We start from the raw sequence: 16,576 nt of genomic DNA on the forward strand, positions 1-16,576 counted from the left end.
ACAAAACCCACAAAAATCTCATCTTAAAAATCCTTTGGTCTCGTCTTAGCCCCGTAACAATACTGGTGTTTCATATTCTGTTTTTGTAAACACACTTCCTTCGCTTATTTGGTAAGATATTTTTTCCTATTACATCAGTTTAATAGTTGGACATGCTCCAGCATCTCAAACACCTTTTTTCAGGGCACTCCAAGAAATTAACAGCACTTGAAGCCTCTCTTTTTTTCAGGGTTTGGTTTAATTTATTTAATCTATATAATCTAAAGTTTTAGTCAGCCCATGATAAAGGGCCTCAGAACTGTTACATTACTACTGTAGCGTTCACTTTGATGTTCCTATCCCTTTAATTCAATCCAGCCTAGCATCTTGTACATATCACTCATGATGTGAGCTGAGACAACAAGCTGTTTAGCAGAACATTAAATGAAATTAACTGTGAAAATAGTTTGTAAATCCGTGCGTTGCAGTTAAAATAGCACATTATTTGGTTTCAGGAGTCCAAATAGCCCTATATGCTGCTTTTCTCTGCATCTCTTTTAAAATGTCACATTTATGTGTTGTGTTATCACACAAAGAATCAGGAGATTTATTTCACCTGGAGAAATAGGAGAACGAATTTTTTTTTTTTTTTTTTACCACTAGTTCCTGAGTTTATAAATTCAACAGTTGATGAACTGAAGGCAACATCACTGCTAGATAAATTGATAGCGGAAAAAAATAGCGTCAGCATTATTTTTATTAGGATGGTGGTTCTCAAACTGGGGCTTGGGAACCCAAAAGGGGGGGGGGGGGGTTACAAAAGGGTCGTGTGATGTCTTCGTAGGTGCTGTTACTTGATTGGCGGCAGTAGCAGATCATTTTGTTTTGTTTTGATGTCATGTCACCAAAAAAGGTTGAGAACCACCGTACTAGGAGAAGTGTGAAGGTTCCGTTTAGGAAACTTGTTTGCTAATGTTGCTATGAGTGCTGGAAAAAGTGCAGAAACAAACTTGAAGAGTCAAAAACAGCTGCATCAATAGATTTTTTTTTTTAATTCAAAGTGAATCTTAACAATAATACACCATAAAGTCTTATTTTGACACTCACCAAAAGAGTCACCTGGAAAACCCGCTTAATGTGACAAAGTAGAGAAGGCTTGGTCACACCTAAATCACTGAGAACTAGAGAGGAAACACTATCGCAAACTGTAAAGAGACATCACATCCATAGTTAGTTTTCCCAGTCCTCATACTGTAAATATTGCACAGTGCAATTGCTACATGGCAAACTAGTGTAGCACAAAATTAAAAAAGCAAATGAAAACAAAAAAAACAAAAGCCACAAAAAAATACTCAAAACAGTAATAGTTCCGATTTCATAATCAAGTCTATTTGATGAGCAATCTAAACAGATGATTCCATAACTTGCAGCGTGAATTAACTCTGAATCAGAAAAAGACAGCCAGAAACTGAAAATAAGAGCTTGAGCAAAAAAAAAAACAAAAACAAACAAACAACAAAAAAACTCATCAAATCAAACAGTAACACAGTAGCACATTTAGACTAATACAGACCCTGAAGTAACGTCTCTAAAGGATAATACCACAGCAGAGGATTTGTTGCTGATATCAAAGTCATTACTTTAATAATAGTAATTTTACAAACGGCTGTTTTATCTGTTAAATGTTACACGACTCCTCAAAAAAAAAAAATAAAAGAAAGAAAGAGAAAGAAAATCGAAAAAAAAAATCCATAAACCCATGGTATCAATCTTGGAAAATTAAAAACAGTTGTAAGTTTGCTCTCCTCTTGCATCCATTCTTTTCCTAAACAATTATGGGAGAGTTAATGCAGGCGCATTGCTGGTGAATACCTTTGGAGGAATCAAAACACAGATTACATTTCACATGCTTATTATTGGCGAACTATTTCAAGCACTAATCTTCCAAGTTCATGCCTTGTTGTCGTAAGCTTTCTTTCCCAAAATGATACTTGAATATGATCAGTAAAGCATCCAGGTAAGAAAAAGAAAACAATCCAAAAAAGAAAAAAAAAAAAAAGCTCTCTAGAACATAATGTCAGTGTCTAAATGAGGCGTATTGCACTCGTCGCGACCAGGTGTGCAGAGAAACCACAATAACCTCCTTGACATAAAGTGGAAAGACTACTGGTGGAGAGTTTCAAAAGCCAGTGTTGTTAATGTGCTCGGGTTGCTGCCAGTGCAGAACTCCCACACCGAATGATGAAGAGCCGCTCTGAGCAGACAGCGTCTAGGCAGACAGTGAAGCAACGGAGGTGGATGTGCACGGTAATATGAAGCGTGGAGATTATCTAAGAACACTTGGTGGTGCAATGACCGCACAATGTTAAGTATTGCATTTGCTGATCAGCCAGAGTGACTAAAGATTGTTGAGTGTCATATCCGAGTGTTTTTACGATGGTATCACGGAGAGGCTTTGGCAGCGGCTGTGTGAAACAGGAATCCACCGCCGTATACATTCCTCTGTCGTTCCTACGAGCTGATCAGAGGAGTACGAGTGACTGCCATGACACTGAAGAAGCCCTATTTCTTTATTTCCTGGTCAGGTGGCCATTTAAAGACATGTCAACATGGTATCGGACTACTGTTGGGTTCAATGCCTTCCTCTTTGAATTCTCACTGTCTGAATCTCAAGGCACATTCACAGTGCTGCTCACACTGTCTCAATTTCAGTAAGGAACGCATAACAATGGCCCGTTTTGAATTAAAAACATCATAATATGAGACACTCATAAAGGGGGGAGCGATTTCCAACACAAGGCAGTTCAGAATATACTAATAAAACTGATATTCCAACCAGTTATAACATTGAACAGATAAAAAGAAAAACGTCGCAATAAATACTCAATCAAATCAATTTTACATTAAAACGTGTTGTAAAATATTATTTTTGTAGGAAAAAGCATTGGGCTTAATTTTTTTTTTTTTTTTGGACATATAGTCTAATCAGCCAAAACCCTTACACGACGATCCGTATGAGCGCTATGTGGCGAGTGTGTGTGTGTGAGTGGTGGAAACTTTACAGAAGCACTGCAATGTACACAATGATTGTTTTTTTGTTTTTGTTTTTTTTCCCCTCTGGCATTTCATGGTGCTCCTGTAACACACAACAGAGTACTGGTGGTAAACCATATACGTACAATGCAATAGTTAAATCAATCCTGCAAGCTACAGTTTTAAATGTGTACAAAACGTCAATATGAAAACATACAAAAATTAAGTTACATCGATACATCATTTATACGCAGTGATGAGTCCGAAAGGTTAAAAAGGAGAAAATACTGATGCAAAAAACACACACCCCGAGAAACAACAAATGCAACTAATGCTCATTATCAGCAATACAGTAGTTACAATGACACTCCAAATATGAACACAAAAATCAGAACCACTTCTATTTTTAGATAATTAGGGACCTACACAAAAATAGCAACGCTAGATTTTAACTCAGAGAAATCACCTAATTTCACAGCTATCGAAGTGGCAATCATTTAGCAGCTTATCTATGATACATTCAAGAAAGAAATGATACGACTTATTAATTGCCCAATAAGCTAGACAAAACCTCGGCCGTTTTTTTAAATAGATTTTCTTTTTTTGTTGGTTTTAAATTTAACCCCATTCTACAGTATAACTGAGGTCTACGCGAACAGAATAGCTACCTTGCTCAGGAAATGAATTACAGTCTTTGGTGCTGCTCAAGCAACTTCATTTGAAACTAAAAGACAAAAATACACACACACACACACACGACTAAAAATGAACAGAAAAAAAAATGCACACACACAGCATATCTGCATATATGTGTATACTGATATATACCGGTGCTACCACTGTATATATCTATACATATATGTAAATATCCTCCCTGACGGAATGTATAAAATAAGCAGTTGACACCGGTAAGCCTTAAGCCTTTAACAAATGGTATAATGTAAAGGGAAAAAGTTAACTTTGTCGCACATGCATAAATGAGAGAATTGCACACAATTAACTCACACCTTATCAAGCATCGGTACTAAATAGTCTAGCTCTATAATATATGTCCATATATGTGTGTATATCGAATACTGCATGGTTTGCTCAGGCTTAGAAAATTCCATACCGTGAATTAATTTGCATTTTTTTCTTTACCTAATCAAAGCCATGCCCACCACACTTCTAAACAGCTAAGAAACAAAATGAAAAACACTCAAAATGAAAATACAAAGACGGGAAAACAAAAAAATTATCAACGACTATTTAGATTGTATTGCAGTTTCATCAAACAGTACAAATACTGTTAGTAATAAGAGTTTCACTAAATAGAAAGTGATTATCAAATATTAAGCAATACTCAGTACTTGCACTTTGTACACTAGTTCATTCGGAAAGGGAAAAACTGAAAAGGAAAAAAAAGAAACGGACATTTTTAATGAAACAGCAAGCATTCGCAACAGCAAAGCATGCTGTTCTTCTCGAGAGAACAGAAAAGTAACTCACTACACACTAAAATATACACTGACTCCAAAATATAAGCACCGCTATCCGCGATACATCACATCCATGCAGGCTATGCATGGACATATACACGTGTGCATATATATACTCACACATAGGATGCATCGACTGATTGGAATTTCAAGTGCTGCAGTCCAGTACATTAATATCCATGTATATAGTCATATATAAGTAGTAACATTAACAACCTCAAATATGTAAGGCACTATGGCTGGGGACAGTTATACAATGCAGCGAGTCTTGTGACACAAACAATAAGAGCAACGTCTATGCATCTTTCCGTTTACATTTTTGCTCATGCAAGACCACATGCAGCGTGAGGAACAACCCTATTTAGATCGGTTAATTGACTTGACATTGCTAACACCAAAAGACACCGAAAAGGTACAAATACTTCAAACGCGGTACGACGTACACTGTAGACAATATGTGCATCTGTCATTCTAGAGCTAAAGACTGGGATGGCTTTACAAATATGGATGTGTCTTGCACATGTAAGAAGGCAATATAGAAAAATAGCTGGGATCAGGGGTGCAAAGTCTAACTATTCAACACCACCCCAATTATTTACCTGTTTTGAGGAGTATTCGTAGAAGATCCAATGCAAAGATATATCAAATGTGCAAAACACATTAAGTGTGAGTTTAACTACTCATTCATTCAACCATTCATACATTATTTCCTTCTTAATTTTGCCCAAATCATCTCCACCATTGGAACTCTTTTTTTTTTGTTGTTTTTTTTTTGTTAAAGCTTGAAGTTCAATTACACCCAAGTCTACATGATTCAAAAAATAGCTTGCTTTCTCTGTGGTTGTGCCATGGTTTTGAACATGAAAACCATGTTGTTTGTGGTTTAGTATAGAATTCACCCTGCTCACTTAGCCCTCGGGTAGTGAGGCGTGTACCTGGGCACCCATGATCAGATGTAGGGGTACTGGTTTATTTTGGTGGGGCTGAGAGGGAAACTGGCGTAGGCGGGCGAGGCAATGTAGGAATGCGGGGGAAAGAGGGGCTTGAATTGGCCTTGAGGGTGCAAGGTGGGGGAGGGCAAGAGCCGGGGGTTGATGCCCACTGTAACCTGATGTACGATGCCTGCCGGGTGGGAGATGCTGTAGGTGGGCTGAAGGACGGGACGCGACGCACCAGGAGAAGCCAGAAGGTGGGCAACGGGTGCAGCTGTGACCAGAGGACCAGACGGGGGATAGGACAGTAAGGTGGGTTGGGAGTGTGGATGGCCCCCAAGGTGGGGGTGGGGGCCCGCAGAGTGGTTTGGGCTGCTGTGGGACAGTGTGAATGTGTGCCCATGCATGGTGGGAGGGATATAAGCCTGCGGTCTGCGGTGGGAAAAATTGCCGTTCCACTCCTGATGGCAGGAACTGAAATGTTGGACCTGGAGGAGACGAGAAGAATGTCGGATCACTCAGTCTTAATCAGCCACTAGATGCTGCTGTTTCCCTGTCAGTCACTTCATCTTTGTCTGCATGTGTAACATTACACTGATGCCTCAACAGCATTACAGTGAGCCTTTTTACAGTACAGTACAGCAAATTTAGATTTGCTAGTTGCAATAACTAAATGCAGTATTGTTGCTGCACTGCTACAGAAAAAGAGATGTGTCACCTAAACAGACAGTGGACACAAACCATTCCAACAATATGGAAGATTGGACTTTCTGGTAGAGGCTGCCAACAGCTTGACTGATTTACTTTCCAAAAAAAAGGGAAAATTGCAAAGATACATGGGCTTTTAAACCAGGACTTCCTTCACACAAGCAGTGTCAGAGGAGTACCAGCATTCTATTAATAGTCACAAATACTCACGTTAAATTTGATCAATGTCATCAAAGCAGCCAACATCTGTCAACAACTTGTTTACTCGCAGTGTTTACTGGCTATTCATGAGAGTGTGACTGTTTAACTGACGATGTATGTGGCTACACGTTCCCACCTGCCCGAAGCCTATGGGCTGCTGTTGCTGGGGCTGGAATGCGGGGGTGATCTTCTGCGGGCGGTTGAGGAGGGGAGTGGAGTGATGATGTTGTCGCCCAGAAATGCCTCGCCCTCTGGACTGGCACAAAGACTCCAAGACTGATAAATGACGCCATGTAAAGAGAAATAAAAGCGAGAACCGAAGAAAGAGGGCATGTTAATGTGTGTGATATAATGTTGTACCTGTATCAATGTAAATAGAAACTCCAGTGAGAGGAAACAGTCAACAACAAACATGGCTTAATCTAAATAACAGAAAAAAAAAACATTTGTGGCAGGAGGCTTTGTCAATTGTCATTTCAGCTGTGTTTGATCGGTTCCAGATCTTTAAACATAGCGGCATCTGTCCTCGGAATATGATCTAGACAATTATAAATAGATGTGTTTGGGGGATCTGACAGGAGTTGGTAAGTAAGCTTGTTCATAGAGCTTATAGTGAGGTCACATCATCCGCTATAAATACACCTGGTAGCACTGGAATAGCAAGCTGTGCCCTTTTATGTGGGGCTGTGGTTGCAGGTTTGATCGTCAGGGAGGGAGACATGAAAGGTGATAGGATTCAGATTTTTCTTTAAAGGATGCAAAGTTAAACCCACCTATTTAAATGGCATAAAAAGGAGGCTTTTTAATGAACCGTGTGAGTGACAGAGACATTATTGTCCCACTGGCCACAGCTGTTATAAACCCTACTTAGGGCATGTGTAACCTTTTTAATACCTGAAATAAACATTCAAACATGCATTGATGAGAAAGGGGAATTCTCTGATAGCAGCCATGTTTTGAATATTTCATCCAGGACATTAAAACATTTTGGGGGGTAATTACACATGCCACATGTAGCTTTATGCTTTATGAACAGAACATCCACACAGAGAGGTGAAGGGGCTCTCAGAGGGAGTCTAGAGCCAGAGTATTGACAGCAAACAAATATCCATTCCGCAGATTAAAGCCAATACGCCAGGGCAGGTCACCCATAATCACCTGTGAGAACCTCTGTGGCCTACTAAAACAGCGTAATCCCAGATCATGTGACCTGTGGAGCAGACAGCAGCAGTGGTGACTGGATCTTTGAGCTAGCATGACCTACTCATGCAGTCTTCTGCATTGATAACGCAATCAGACGTTAGCTCCGACATACGTGTGCAGGAGAAAAGCTGTCCTGTCATCTGGCTTCAAAGCAGTAAATTAGGATTAGACAAAACCTGGATCATCACTTTTAGCAATTCCTATACACTTTACATGCTTGGCACTTTATATCCATGTCAACTCAAAGTCAGGCCTTGATGGAATTCACTGATGTTGTGATGTGTGTTGTTAGATGTCCTACTTGTGTTCAGTCTTACCTGTGTTGCCAGCTGTGTCACTGATAGCAGCATTGTTGTTGTTTTGCACCCTCATTGGAGGTACTGCAACAGTACGCACTGTTGGCTTGCTGGGCTCGGTCTCCGGGGCAACACATGCAACACGGGGCTCACAATTCTGATTGCTGTTTGTGATATAGCGGTGCCCTGTGAAGGGACTGTTGCTACGGCCATCTGAGGCAGGCGAGCTGTCCACTGTGTCACAACCACTCTCCTGTTCGTCATCTGACATACTACAAAAAGAGCAACCGGTGAGTAAGACATCACTCGCTCTGTAAAGTCCACTAATGCTAACCAAAACAGCACTAACTTTGCTTGGGTCGTCGGTCGTAACCATACCTGTTGGGGTGTTTGCAGGGTGACGTGCTGGACTGAGCTGAAGCTGAGGAACTGGTGCTGAGTGTGCTGTCTGGACTACTGAGGGAACAGACTCTCTCCATACTAACTGTGCTCTGACAGGCCTCACACTCTGCACTGCCCTTACACCTGTGTGCAGAAAGAGACAAACAAAAGAGAACCGATTAGAGGGATGTTTACAATTAAGCTACAACTACTTTTAGAAGGAACCTGATGGTTTTTACTCACTCCCCCATAGAGTGTCTTTGTGCGCTCTCCTCCTCGTCACTGCTGATACTGATGACGCTGACAGACGGACTAGTTATTTCAGAGATCACCATGGCATGCCGCTGCTCTTGAGAAACCGAAAGCTCCTCACAGTCTGGCTCTACTTTACAGCAGTTCTCATCATCGTCATCATCCTCCTCCACCTGCTCTGTTCCTTGCTTCTGGACAACAGCATGCCCCTCTTCTGGGCATCTGGCCTCTTCCTCCTCTACTTCTTCCACATTCTTTGCTGTATCAGCCATCTTTGGGGACTGGCATGCTAAATTTTGGATGTTTGTGTTTTGGGAAAAGTTGCTGCCCCTATGGAAGACAAATGTCACATTTAGCAAGGAGAAACACTTTCAAGTATGTATATACATTTTAGTATCACAGGGCACACAAAGACCAACCATACCTGTTTGTACAAGGCTTAGCTCTCTTGCTAGCAGCTGGCTGTGGCCACACCACATGTGCAATGCCTATGTTTATGGGCTGGTGGGTGGGCATGGTCATTTGGTTGGTTAAAAATGGCTGAGGGTGGGCAATCATGGAGCTGTAATGGTTACCATGGGGACGCACTTTCCTGCATTAAGAAAACAGAACATCGCAAATTGAGCCAAAAGCCTTTAGCACCATTACAGGCAAAAATGGTCTCAGTCCCAAAGGGTGTGTATGACTCACACATCATTAATATTCAAGGGATCAAGCTTTCTGAATCAGAGCACTACAACTATTCCCATGGGTGTGCATAGCAGCTGGATAAAGTAATGCCCAACTAAGTATTGTTTTACACTGCATAATGCATATGATACTATATCAAAATACAAAACTATAAAACTGTATATTCAAGAAAAAAATCATTTTATAATATGGCTCTTGTTTCTCTGATCTTGTGCTTTAACCTGAAACAGGAAAACAGATTGCTTACCCCCAGTCGCCTAATCTCTGTGAACCCGCCACAGTGTCAGACGCCAAAGTGGTTGGTGGAGGGGGCACTGATGTCACCTGCTGCCAAGTGGGCACCAAGATTTGCTGGGCTCGGTTAGACCAGGCCTGCTGAAGAGAGGAGTAGCTTTATCTATTTGTTTCTCCCTCATCAGCTTGTGCACCACTTTTCAATGTCATTCAATTTCATCCAAATTAACAAACATTAGATTGTCTTTGTGTCAGTTGGCGTTATTCATATCCATGTGACCCCATTACCTGTGTGATGACTCCTGGTCGTATCTGGATGGGTTGGATTGGGGGTGCTTGAGTGACCAGAGGCACGGATGCCTCCATTCGGACAGAGTAGCCAGCGGGTTTAGCTGTGTTTGTGGGTATTCCTGCACAAACAGAGGACATGAAAATATTAGGTCTGACTATCAGAGCGAATGGTAAGCAAGTCAAACACGAAGTCATAGATGGAAAAATAAATATGAAGATTCACTTCATCTACCTTGAATGGTTGGGGGACATAAAATGAGTGCCTGCTGAAAGGAATCGTTGCCTCCAAACTGTCCACTGCCTGTTTGCAATGGTATCCCAGGGTGCATCACTGAGGGGGCTGATGGGGCTAATGCCTAAAAAAAAAAGGAAAACAAATTTATACATATATGCCATACATATATATTCACATATACACATACGCGCACATATAAATTTGACTGGACTAGATAGAAAACAAACAATATCATGTAAAAGCCAGCAGATGGCAACATCTGTGTCAAGAGCATTCTGAGGTTTAGTCACACAGAGTCAAGACACTCACACTAGGAAATTAATGGGTTTGTCAGTTTGACTTGAAGCAGAACAAATGTCTGGCTCAACTGTGGTTGATTACTATGGTAACCAGTAAAGATGGTTGGTCTGCTTCAGTAGGAGTGACATCTAGGGTATATGATCAAAAAGTAATCAAAGTCCAAATCTCTGGAAAAATGGAGTCACCATACAAATAGTCCTGAAAGGGACTGAAACTTTATCTACATTACATCTATGTGAATGTTAAAACTCAAATATTAAGATCCCAAAAGTGCATGAACAAATCTGGGCAGGGATTGTGAGGTATACGTAGGATCTATTTTTTTGTAAAACTCCATATAACTAAGATGCTATTGAACTACGTCAGTCTTTGAAACAGGCCTCTAGGATACACACGAGTCAAGCACGTGCATTGCTACTCACATTGCTCTCATACCGGACTCTAATCACATTTAGACTATACCGAGCACTAGGCGCATAGTGTTCTGTTACAGCTACTCAATTACTACTAATGTACTGACTAGCTCAGGGGGGGTTATAATGCTCTTCATTGCGCTACAAAAACTTAGAAATACAGGATATGTGGAAGGCATGCAACTATAACCCATTTCATCTTTCAAAACTTAATAGAGGGAAGGAGTGTGAGAGCCTCCATGTCAGCTTCAGCATTGCACTGATGAAACACAAACGTCATCTTGTTATTTGATATACTTTCATGATGACTTCAATTTATAGGTACCCTAATAATCAATGAAGAAGCTTTTGAAATGATTTGGAAATGCTTGGCATTATAAAGATCCACTGCCAGAAAAAGGGTCAGCTACTTTTTTATCCTCAGCAACCACACTAATTTGCATGGTTGCCATGACCTCAGCAACATGACGCGATTTTGTTGCCATGACAGCAGGGCTGAAATGCAGTGAGATGGGCAAGTCAGCATACATGAAGTTAATGGAGGCAAGAAAATTATCAACACTATCAGTCTTCATAAAGGCACAACACGTTGCATATCAAAAACGTGTACCAACACCTGAGATTTTCTGAAGGTTAGGCTTCCTGTTAGTTTTCAAATGTTTTATTCACTTACCAAAGTACTGCTTTGTGCAAGTGTACTAAAACACGCAAATGCAAATGGCAGCTCATGATGAAAACATGTCCCCTTTAACCTACTTGAGTGTGGACAACAGTCATCTTGCTGAACGGATGGTTGACAGAGGCAGCAGTGGTTGTGGTCCCCGGTCTGACAAAAGGGCCTTTATTTCTGTTGACTGCCTCATAAGCACCGGCACGAGTCGAACAAACATCCATGATGTGGAAACATGACTTCACACTACAGGCAGAGGGCAGACATGGAGAGGTCAAATGGTTTAAGTAGACTGCATGCACTCGTGTCTGCAGCAGTGAGACGTGGACTTACTGGTTGCTATGGGGGAAGTCCAGCAGGTGCTGCATTGTCACAAAGGGGTGGCTGAGAGCTTCAGCAGGGGCAATCCTCTCCTCTGCATCGATCAACAACATTTTCTTAAGCAGGCCCACAAACTCCCGACGGTCTGCCTTCTCTGCTAATAAGTCACTACCTTCCAAGTTCATCACCAAGTTCACCTGCAACACAAACATTAACTGTTAAGTACTACTGTAAAATAAAGTGTTCAAAACACAACATTAAGAAGAACATGGTGCTAAATAAACAGAAACAATTGTAATAGGATCCATTTTAAACTATGAATTATAATCTGCAATTATAAAGTATAAGTAAACCAATTTCCTCAGGATGTTAGGCCAATTTTTAAGAATGTAATTATTTCGTTTAATTTGCAAGAATTTTTCTGACTTACATAAAAAACTAGACCTGGACAAGTATTGGTAGTCACCAGGGAATTTCCCATTTCCAAAGAAAGGGATGAGTGGAGCCAAAAGACAAGAAACACTTCCTCTTTTCTAGTAGTGCGCGCATGCGTGTGTGTGTGTGTGTGTGCTCTGTGATCTTTAGACTTCCTCTGGTAAAGACCAACATCCTCTACATATTTGAGGTTGAACTTCCTCTGAAGTTTGATTAAGAACACTGTGGTCAGAAGAGTTGAACATACGTGCACTATGTCATCCAAACAGCTGAAGATGTACTTCCTTGCTTCCTTTGATTTCATCCCCGTCTCTGTCTCATGCTCATCTGTTGACTGCAGAGGCAGAAAAGGTTTTATGGCTACGTTTCCCTCAAGAAAAACAGGCTTTTGTTATTTTAAATCTATGGCAATAAACAAATGTGACATATCTGAAGCGTGTCAATGCGCCTCACCTTTAGTCTCCATGCTGCATAAGGCGAGTCAGATTCTCTGCAAAAAAAACGTGCTGTCTTTGTCCCTGCATTCAATAAATGTTCTCCCGGTAAACCTTGTGTCTGGGAAATGTAACGAATCTTTTCAGAGAGAAAGAGAGAAGGGAGAGGGGAAGAGAAAAAAACAAGTATTACCACCTTATACTTGAATCCTATCTTTCTTGAAAACATTCATTTCAATGATAAATGCTGTTTTCAAGAATGGTTATTTGTTCACCCTCCAGCCAAATTCAACACGTCCTGACACTCTTCTCTTTGCTTCTGATCATTTCCAAGGTCAACCACAATGACATCATTCTGTAAAATCCCTGTGAGTTTGTTATTGGGTTTTGTTTGCGCATAGTAGGTACAGCTGGTGGTGAGACCTTAAAAATGGCACATTCCTAAGAAATGGCTAAACCCAAATAACCCGGTGCTGATATCTGGCTTATGTTTATGATCTCTGACAGGTGTCAGGGTCTTTGCACGTTAGACTCCGGTAACAAGCTCCCTCAGTTGTGAATGCCAGATGCTTTACTTGGTAACGATGCTTCTTCAGTCAAGAGTGGGGCAAATGTGTGTGACACACAGGTTTACGAGAGGAGACCACAGAGAAGCCTGGCTGACGTCAATCACACCTAAGTGTTGAAGACAACAACCATTAGAGATTCAGTGTTGCTAAGAAGCCCAGAGAGAGCCAAGAGTTCTGTGTTGGGAGGATGGAGGGGAGGGCTATGCCATATCAGTTGTTCAGACACTGGGAAAAAAATCTTCCTATGATATATATCATGTATGCTGCTGCTTACTCTGCTTAGTGAAGGATTAAAGACACAGTACAATGATGGTTTAATCCAGTCAGAAAAATTGATTTTGGAATCCTAACATCATGAATGTCTCTTTTCAGCTTCAGATGTGTCATTTATTTCAGTACAGTCTCTCATGGCACAGCTGAATGTTGGGGGGTTTACATGCTAGTCCCAGTTCCTGCGTTGAGAAGCTGTTCCTCCCACATCTTTATGTTCATGTGCGTTCAAGTACAAATACATTTCATGTTAGGAAGAATATGTGGTGCACTCTATTATTTAGAGGCTATAAACAACATGTTGATAGCCATTTCCCACATGCAAATAACAGAGGAAGAGCAGAGGAACAGCCTTTTGTTGAAATTCACAAGGCACAACTCATTTTCTTGATTTCTCGGGCACCACGTGAGTGCCAACCACATTGAATATATAGCCAGCCATCTCGTCACACAGCGCTGTGTCAGCACAGGTAAGGTCGATCTTTTCCATCTGCCTGTTTCATCCCTTTCAGTACAGTAATTCTGTCTTTAGGGAACAGATATCTATTAGCCCTTGAACATCTGTTCACAGACACACAGCAATGGACATCAAGCTGATTTTATTATGTTAACTGCCTCTGACTAGTAGCTAGAAATGTTGCTGCTTCCAAACTGTAATCCACAACAGGTGGCACTGACAGCGCAACTGGATCAGGTAACAGTGTCTATCTGAATATCATATTGAATAGATATCGAAGGACTTTATTAAGGTCATTATTTTTATAACAGTTGTAACATTTTGGGTATTTCTATACTAATATCTTATACTGAAAAATGCAAACAATTTTTAGATACATTTTTCATTGTACTGAATCTTAAAATCCCCAAAACTGAACAACTTCAGCGGTGTTGAAGTGGCTTGAGAACCTCCAGCACAAAGGCACTAGTCCCACATTGTAGAACTACACTGACCAAGAGTCAAGTTCCATCAGGATTGGTTTTGGCTCAGGTGACAGTTATTGATTAATCGTGATGTTGTACATTCACAGTTGCAGGATATAGTTTTACAACAAGAGGAGAAACAGTGTCCTCAGTCCCAGTGAGGAGGGGGCACTGCCAGATAAACAACAGGTCCACCAGAGTTTGGTAATCACCACCAGCAGGGTACACTTGACCCAGCACAGTCTGGACTGAGTTGAAGCTAGTTTAATGTCCGTATTGAGCTGAGCTCAGCTGACTAATGTCAGTACAGAAGGTTCAGTTTCTGTCTGACTCGTGAGTAGAGTTATTATAAAGAACAGCATAGAGACACAGCTGTGGCTCTGTCTGCTTCTTCAAAACATCCTGTGAATCCATCATTTAGCACGCAGACTGAATACAAGAGTTGATAATACAAATCTGACCACACAAGCCAGAATTCTACTACAATAATTCCATTGTAACCAAGGCCACATTGCCCTGTACTAGAGGTCGTAAGTGTAAAACATAAATGTACTAGTTTCACATCACTCTCACCTGTCCTCATGATGTACATAATATGCTTCATCCTATCTTAAACTATAAACATTTTCTTTAAATTTTCCATTGGAGGAAGGAGGGGGGTGGAAAATTCCAAATTCCTAAAAAACAAATATGTACAAAAGTGGGACAAGGACACAGAGTCATTGCTGAAAAGTATCCAAAAATCAGGCCCAGCCAATATCATCTAAATGTAGAGCTGCAGAGCCAGCAGTTTCAAAGTGCAGGTCCAGAACTTTAATCAGGTTCTAACTAATCAGAGCTAATGAAGCACAGCCATGGGAATTAAATTAAGCTACTTGTTTTGATAAGCTACCTACCTAAACTGTTGTCATTGGAGTGGAAAGAGCTCAAATGAAGTGGTGGCTATCAGGTGGCAGAAGAAAAAGAGAGTTTAACACCACAAGTGAAGCGTCAGGAAATTCCAATCAATTTCTGTAAACAAAAAGGGGGATGCTTACAGGTGTAAAAAAAACAGGGCCTGAGACCACCTATGTTGTGAGCATGGACCATATTCATCCAAGCTTCGAGAGGTTTTCTGATGTGATTCAGTGTTAGGGTGGGCTGCAAGTGATAAGTTTGGGTCTGGCAGATCGACAATAGTTCACAAAACTCAGAATTCCTGTGTTAATTTTAGTCCAGTGTGAATGAGCATCTCCTCCCTGCAACCAGAACAGTGAACTCTAAACACCAGATTCATTCCATGACAGCAGCTCCCGCAACACCGTGTGCAGTTCACAAACAATCTATGATACAGATTCGTTTCCAGAGCTGCTTAGTAGATCAAAACTAACTTTGGTCACGACAGCAGTTTTTGAGGGGTACAAACTGCTACTTTATTCTCCTATTTCTACACCTACACATCAGAAACAGAAATGGCTATATTGAGATGAAACTTTAGCTTTTATTTAGAGTTGTATGTTAGTTCATACATGAAAAATGACGCTTACAGTAACTTTCAGTTTTCAGAAGATATTAATTTGCATGTATGAGGGTACATTATTTACAGGTCTACGCCAATGCTGCTATTTCCGTCTTTTTTAATTATGAGCGGCACAGCTGCTATCTTTACACAGCTCCCCCTAGTGGAGACTGTGCGATGTGCTAAATCTGAACGTGTGTGTTTTCCTACAGCTGTTTACATGAAGAGCTTTGCGTCTGAAAAGTGTGTTACAGACACTGACAATGTTTGTGTTAGAAGCCTATTGATCTTTTTTGATCTTTATGTTGCACTCTGGCCAGTTTGATGCTTAATTGTTGGCTGGATGACTGCTTCTGAAACGCAAATGGCGTTTTGTGTGTAGGTGGCGCGTCTCCATTTGAAGGCTATAGATGAAGTTAGGAAAAAGTAACGCATCCGTCTGTTTTTTAACAGCATGCACAATAAATGTAATGTCACCTGTTCTTCAAGAGAGCAAACAGGCTTGGTGGAGATCATCTTGCCAATCTTAAGGAACGTTGACATCCATCTGCTTTTAAATCCATGGTTTTATTTTTCATTTGTCCCTTTTGGAAACTCATCAGTCCTTCAGTCAGTTTTCCAACACATCCAGGTTTATGACTCCCAAACTATGATGGCATTCACAATGTATCCAAGCATCAATGACGTGTCAAATCCAATAAATGTTCTGCATAGATAACGGCTAATTTTTCATTTGTTCTCTTCCATGACTGCTGCAGTTTAGCAACATCATGTAAACAGCTACAGCCACAAAATGAAAACACAGCCAATGCGTGGGTGGGAAAATTCTTGA

General features: G+C 40.8%; 1 protein-coding gene across 4 annotated transcripts in view; it reads right to left on the bottom strand.

Annotated features, from left to right (window-relative positions):
* Positions 1–1,015: 1,015 nt before the first annotated feature.
* hipk3b (homeodomain interacting protein kinase 3b) overlaps positions 1,016–16,576 on the bottom strand; it is a 40,010-nt gene continuing 24,449 nt past the window's right edge. For 2 of the 4 annotated variants that reach the window (XM_086185406.1, XM_086185424.1), the window contains exons 4-16: positions 12,506–12,625; positions 12,300–12,386; positions 11,630–11,814; positions 11,383–11,542; positions 9,911–10,034; positions 9,676–9,797; positions 9,401–9,528; positions 8,888–9,055; positions 8,455–8,793; positions 8,209–8,355; positions 7,852–8,102; positions 6,468–6,607; positions 1,016–5,910 (exon numbers count right to left, since the gene is read on the bottom strand). In XM_086185406.1, the coding sequence (XP_086041532.1) occupies positions 5,440–5,910; positions 6,468–6,607; positions 7,852–8,102; positions 8,209–8,355; positions 8,455–8,793; positions 8,888–9,055; positions 9,401–9,528; positions 9,676–9,797; positions 9,911–10,034; positions 11,383–11,542; positions 11,630–11,814; positions 12,300–12,386; positions 12,506–12,625 (2,442 nt within the window). In that variant the 3' untranslated portion in view covers positions 1,016–5,439. Of the gene's footprint in view, positions 5,911–6,467; positions 6,608–7,489; positions 7,542–7,851; positions 8,103–8,208; positions 8,356–8,454; positions 8,794–8,887; positions 9,056–9,400; positions 9,529–9,675; positions 9,798–9,910; positions 10,035–11,382; positions 11,543–11,629; positions 11,815–12,299; positions 12,387–12,505; positions 12,626–16,576 lie in introns of all 4 variants that reach the window. The other 2 variants (XM_086185432.1, XM_086185413.1) reach the window with 2 other exon arrangements.

The sequence above is a fragment of the Aulostomus chinensis genome, chromosome 2 (assembly GCF_037954235.1).
Source record: "Aulostomus chinensis isolate RoL2024-O1b breed Wild chromosome 2, RoL_Achi_v1.0, whole genome shotgun sequence".
Taxonomy (NCBI): Eukaryota; Metazoa; Chordata; class Actinopteri; order Syngnathiformes; family Aulostomidae; genus Aulostomus; species Aulostomus chinensis.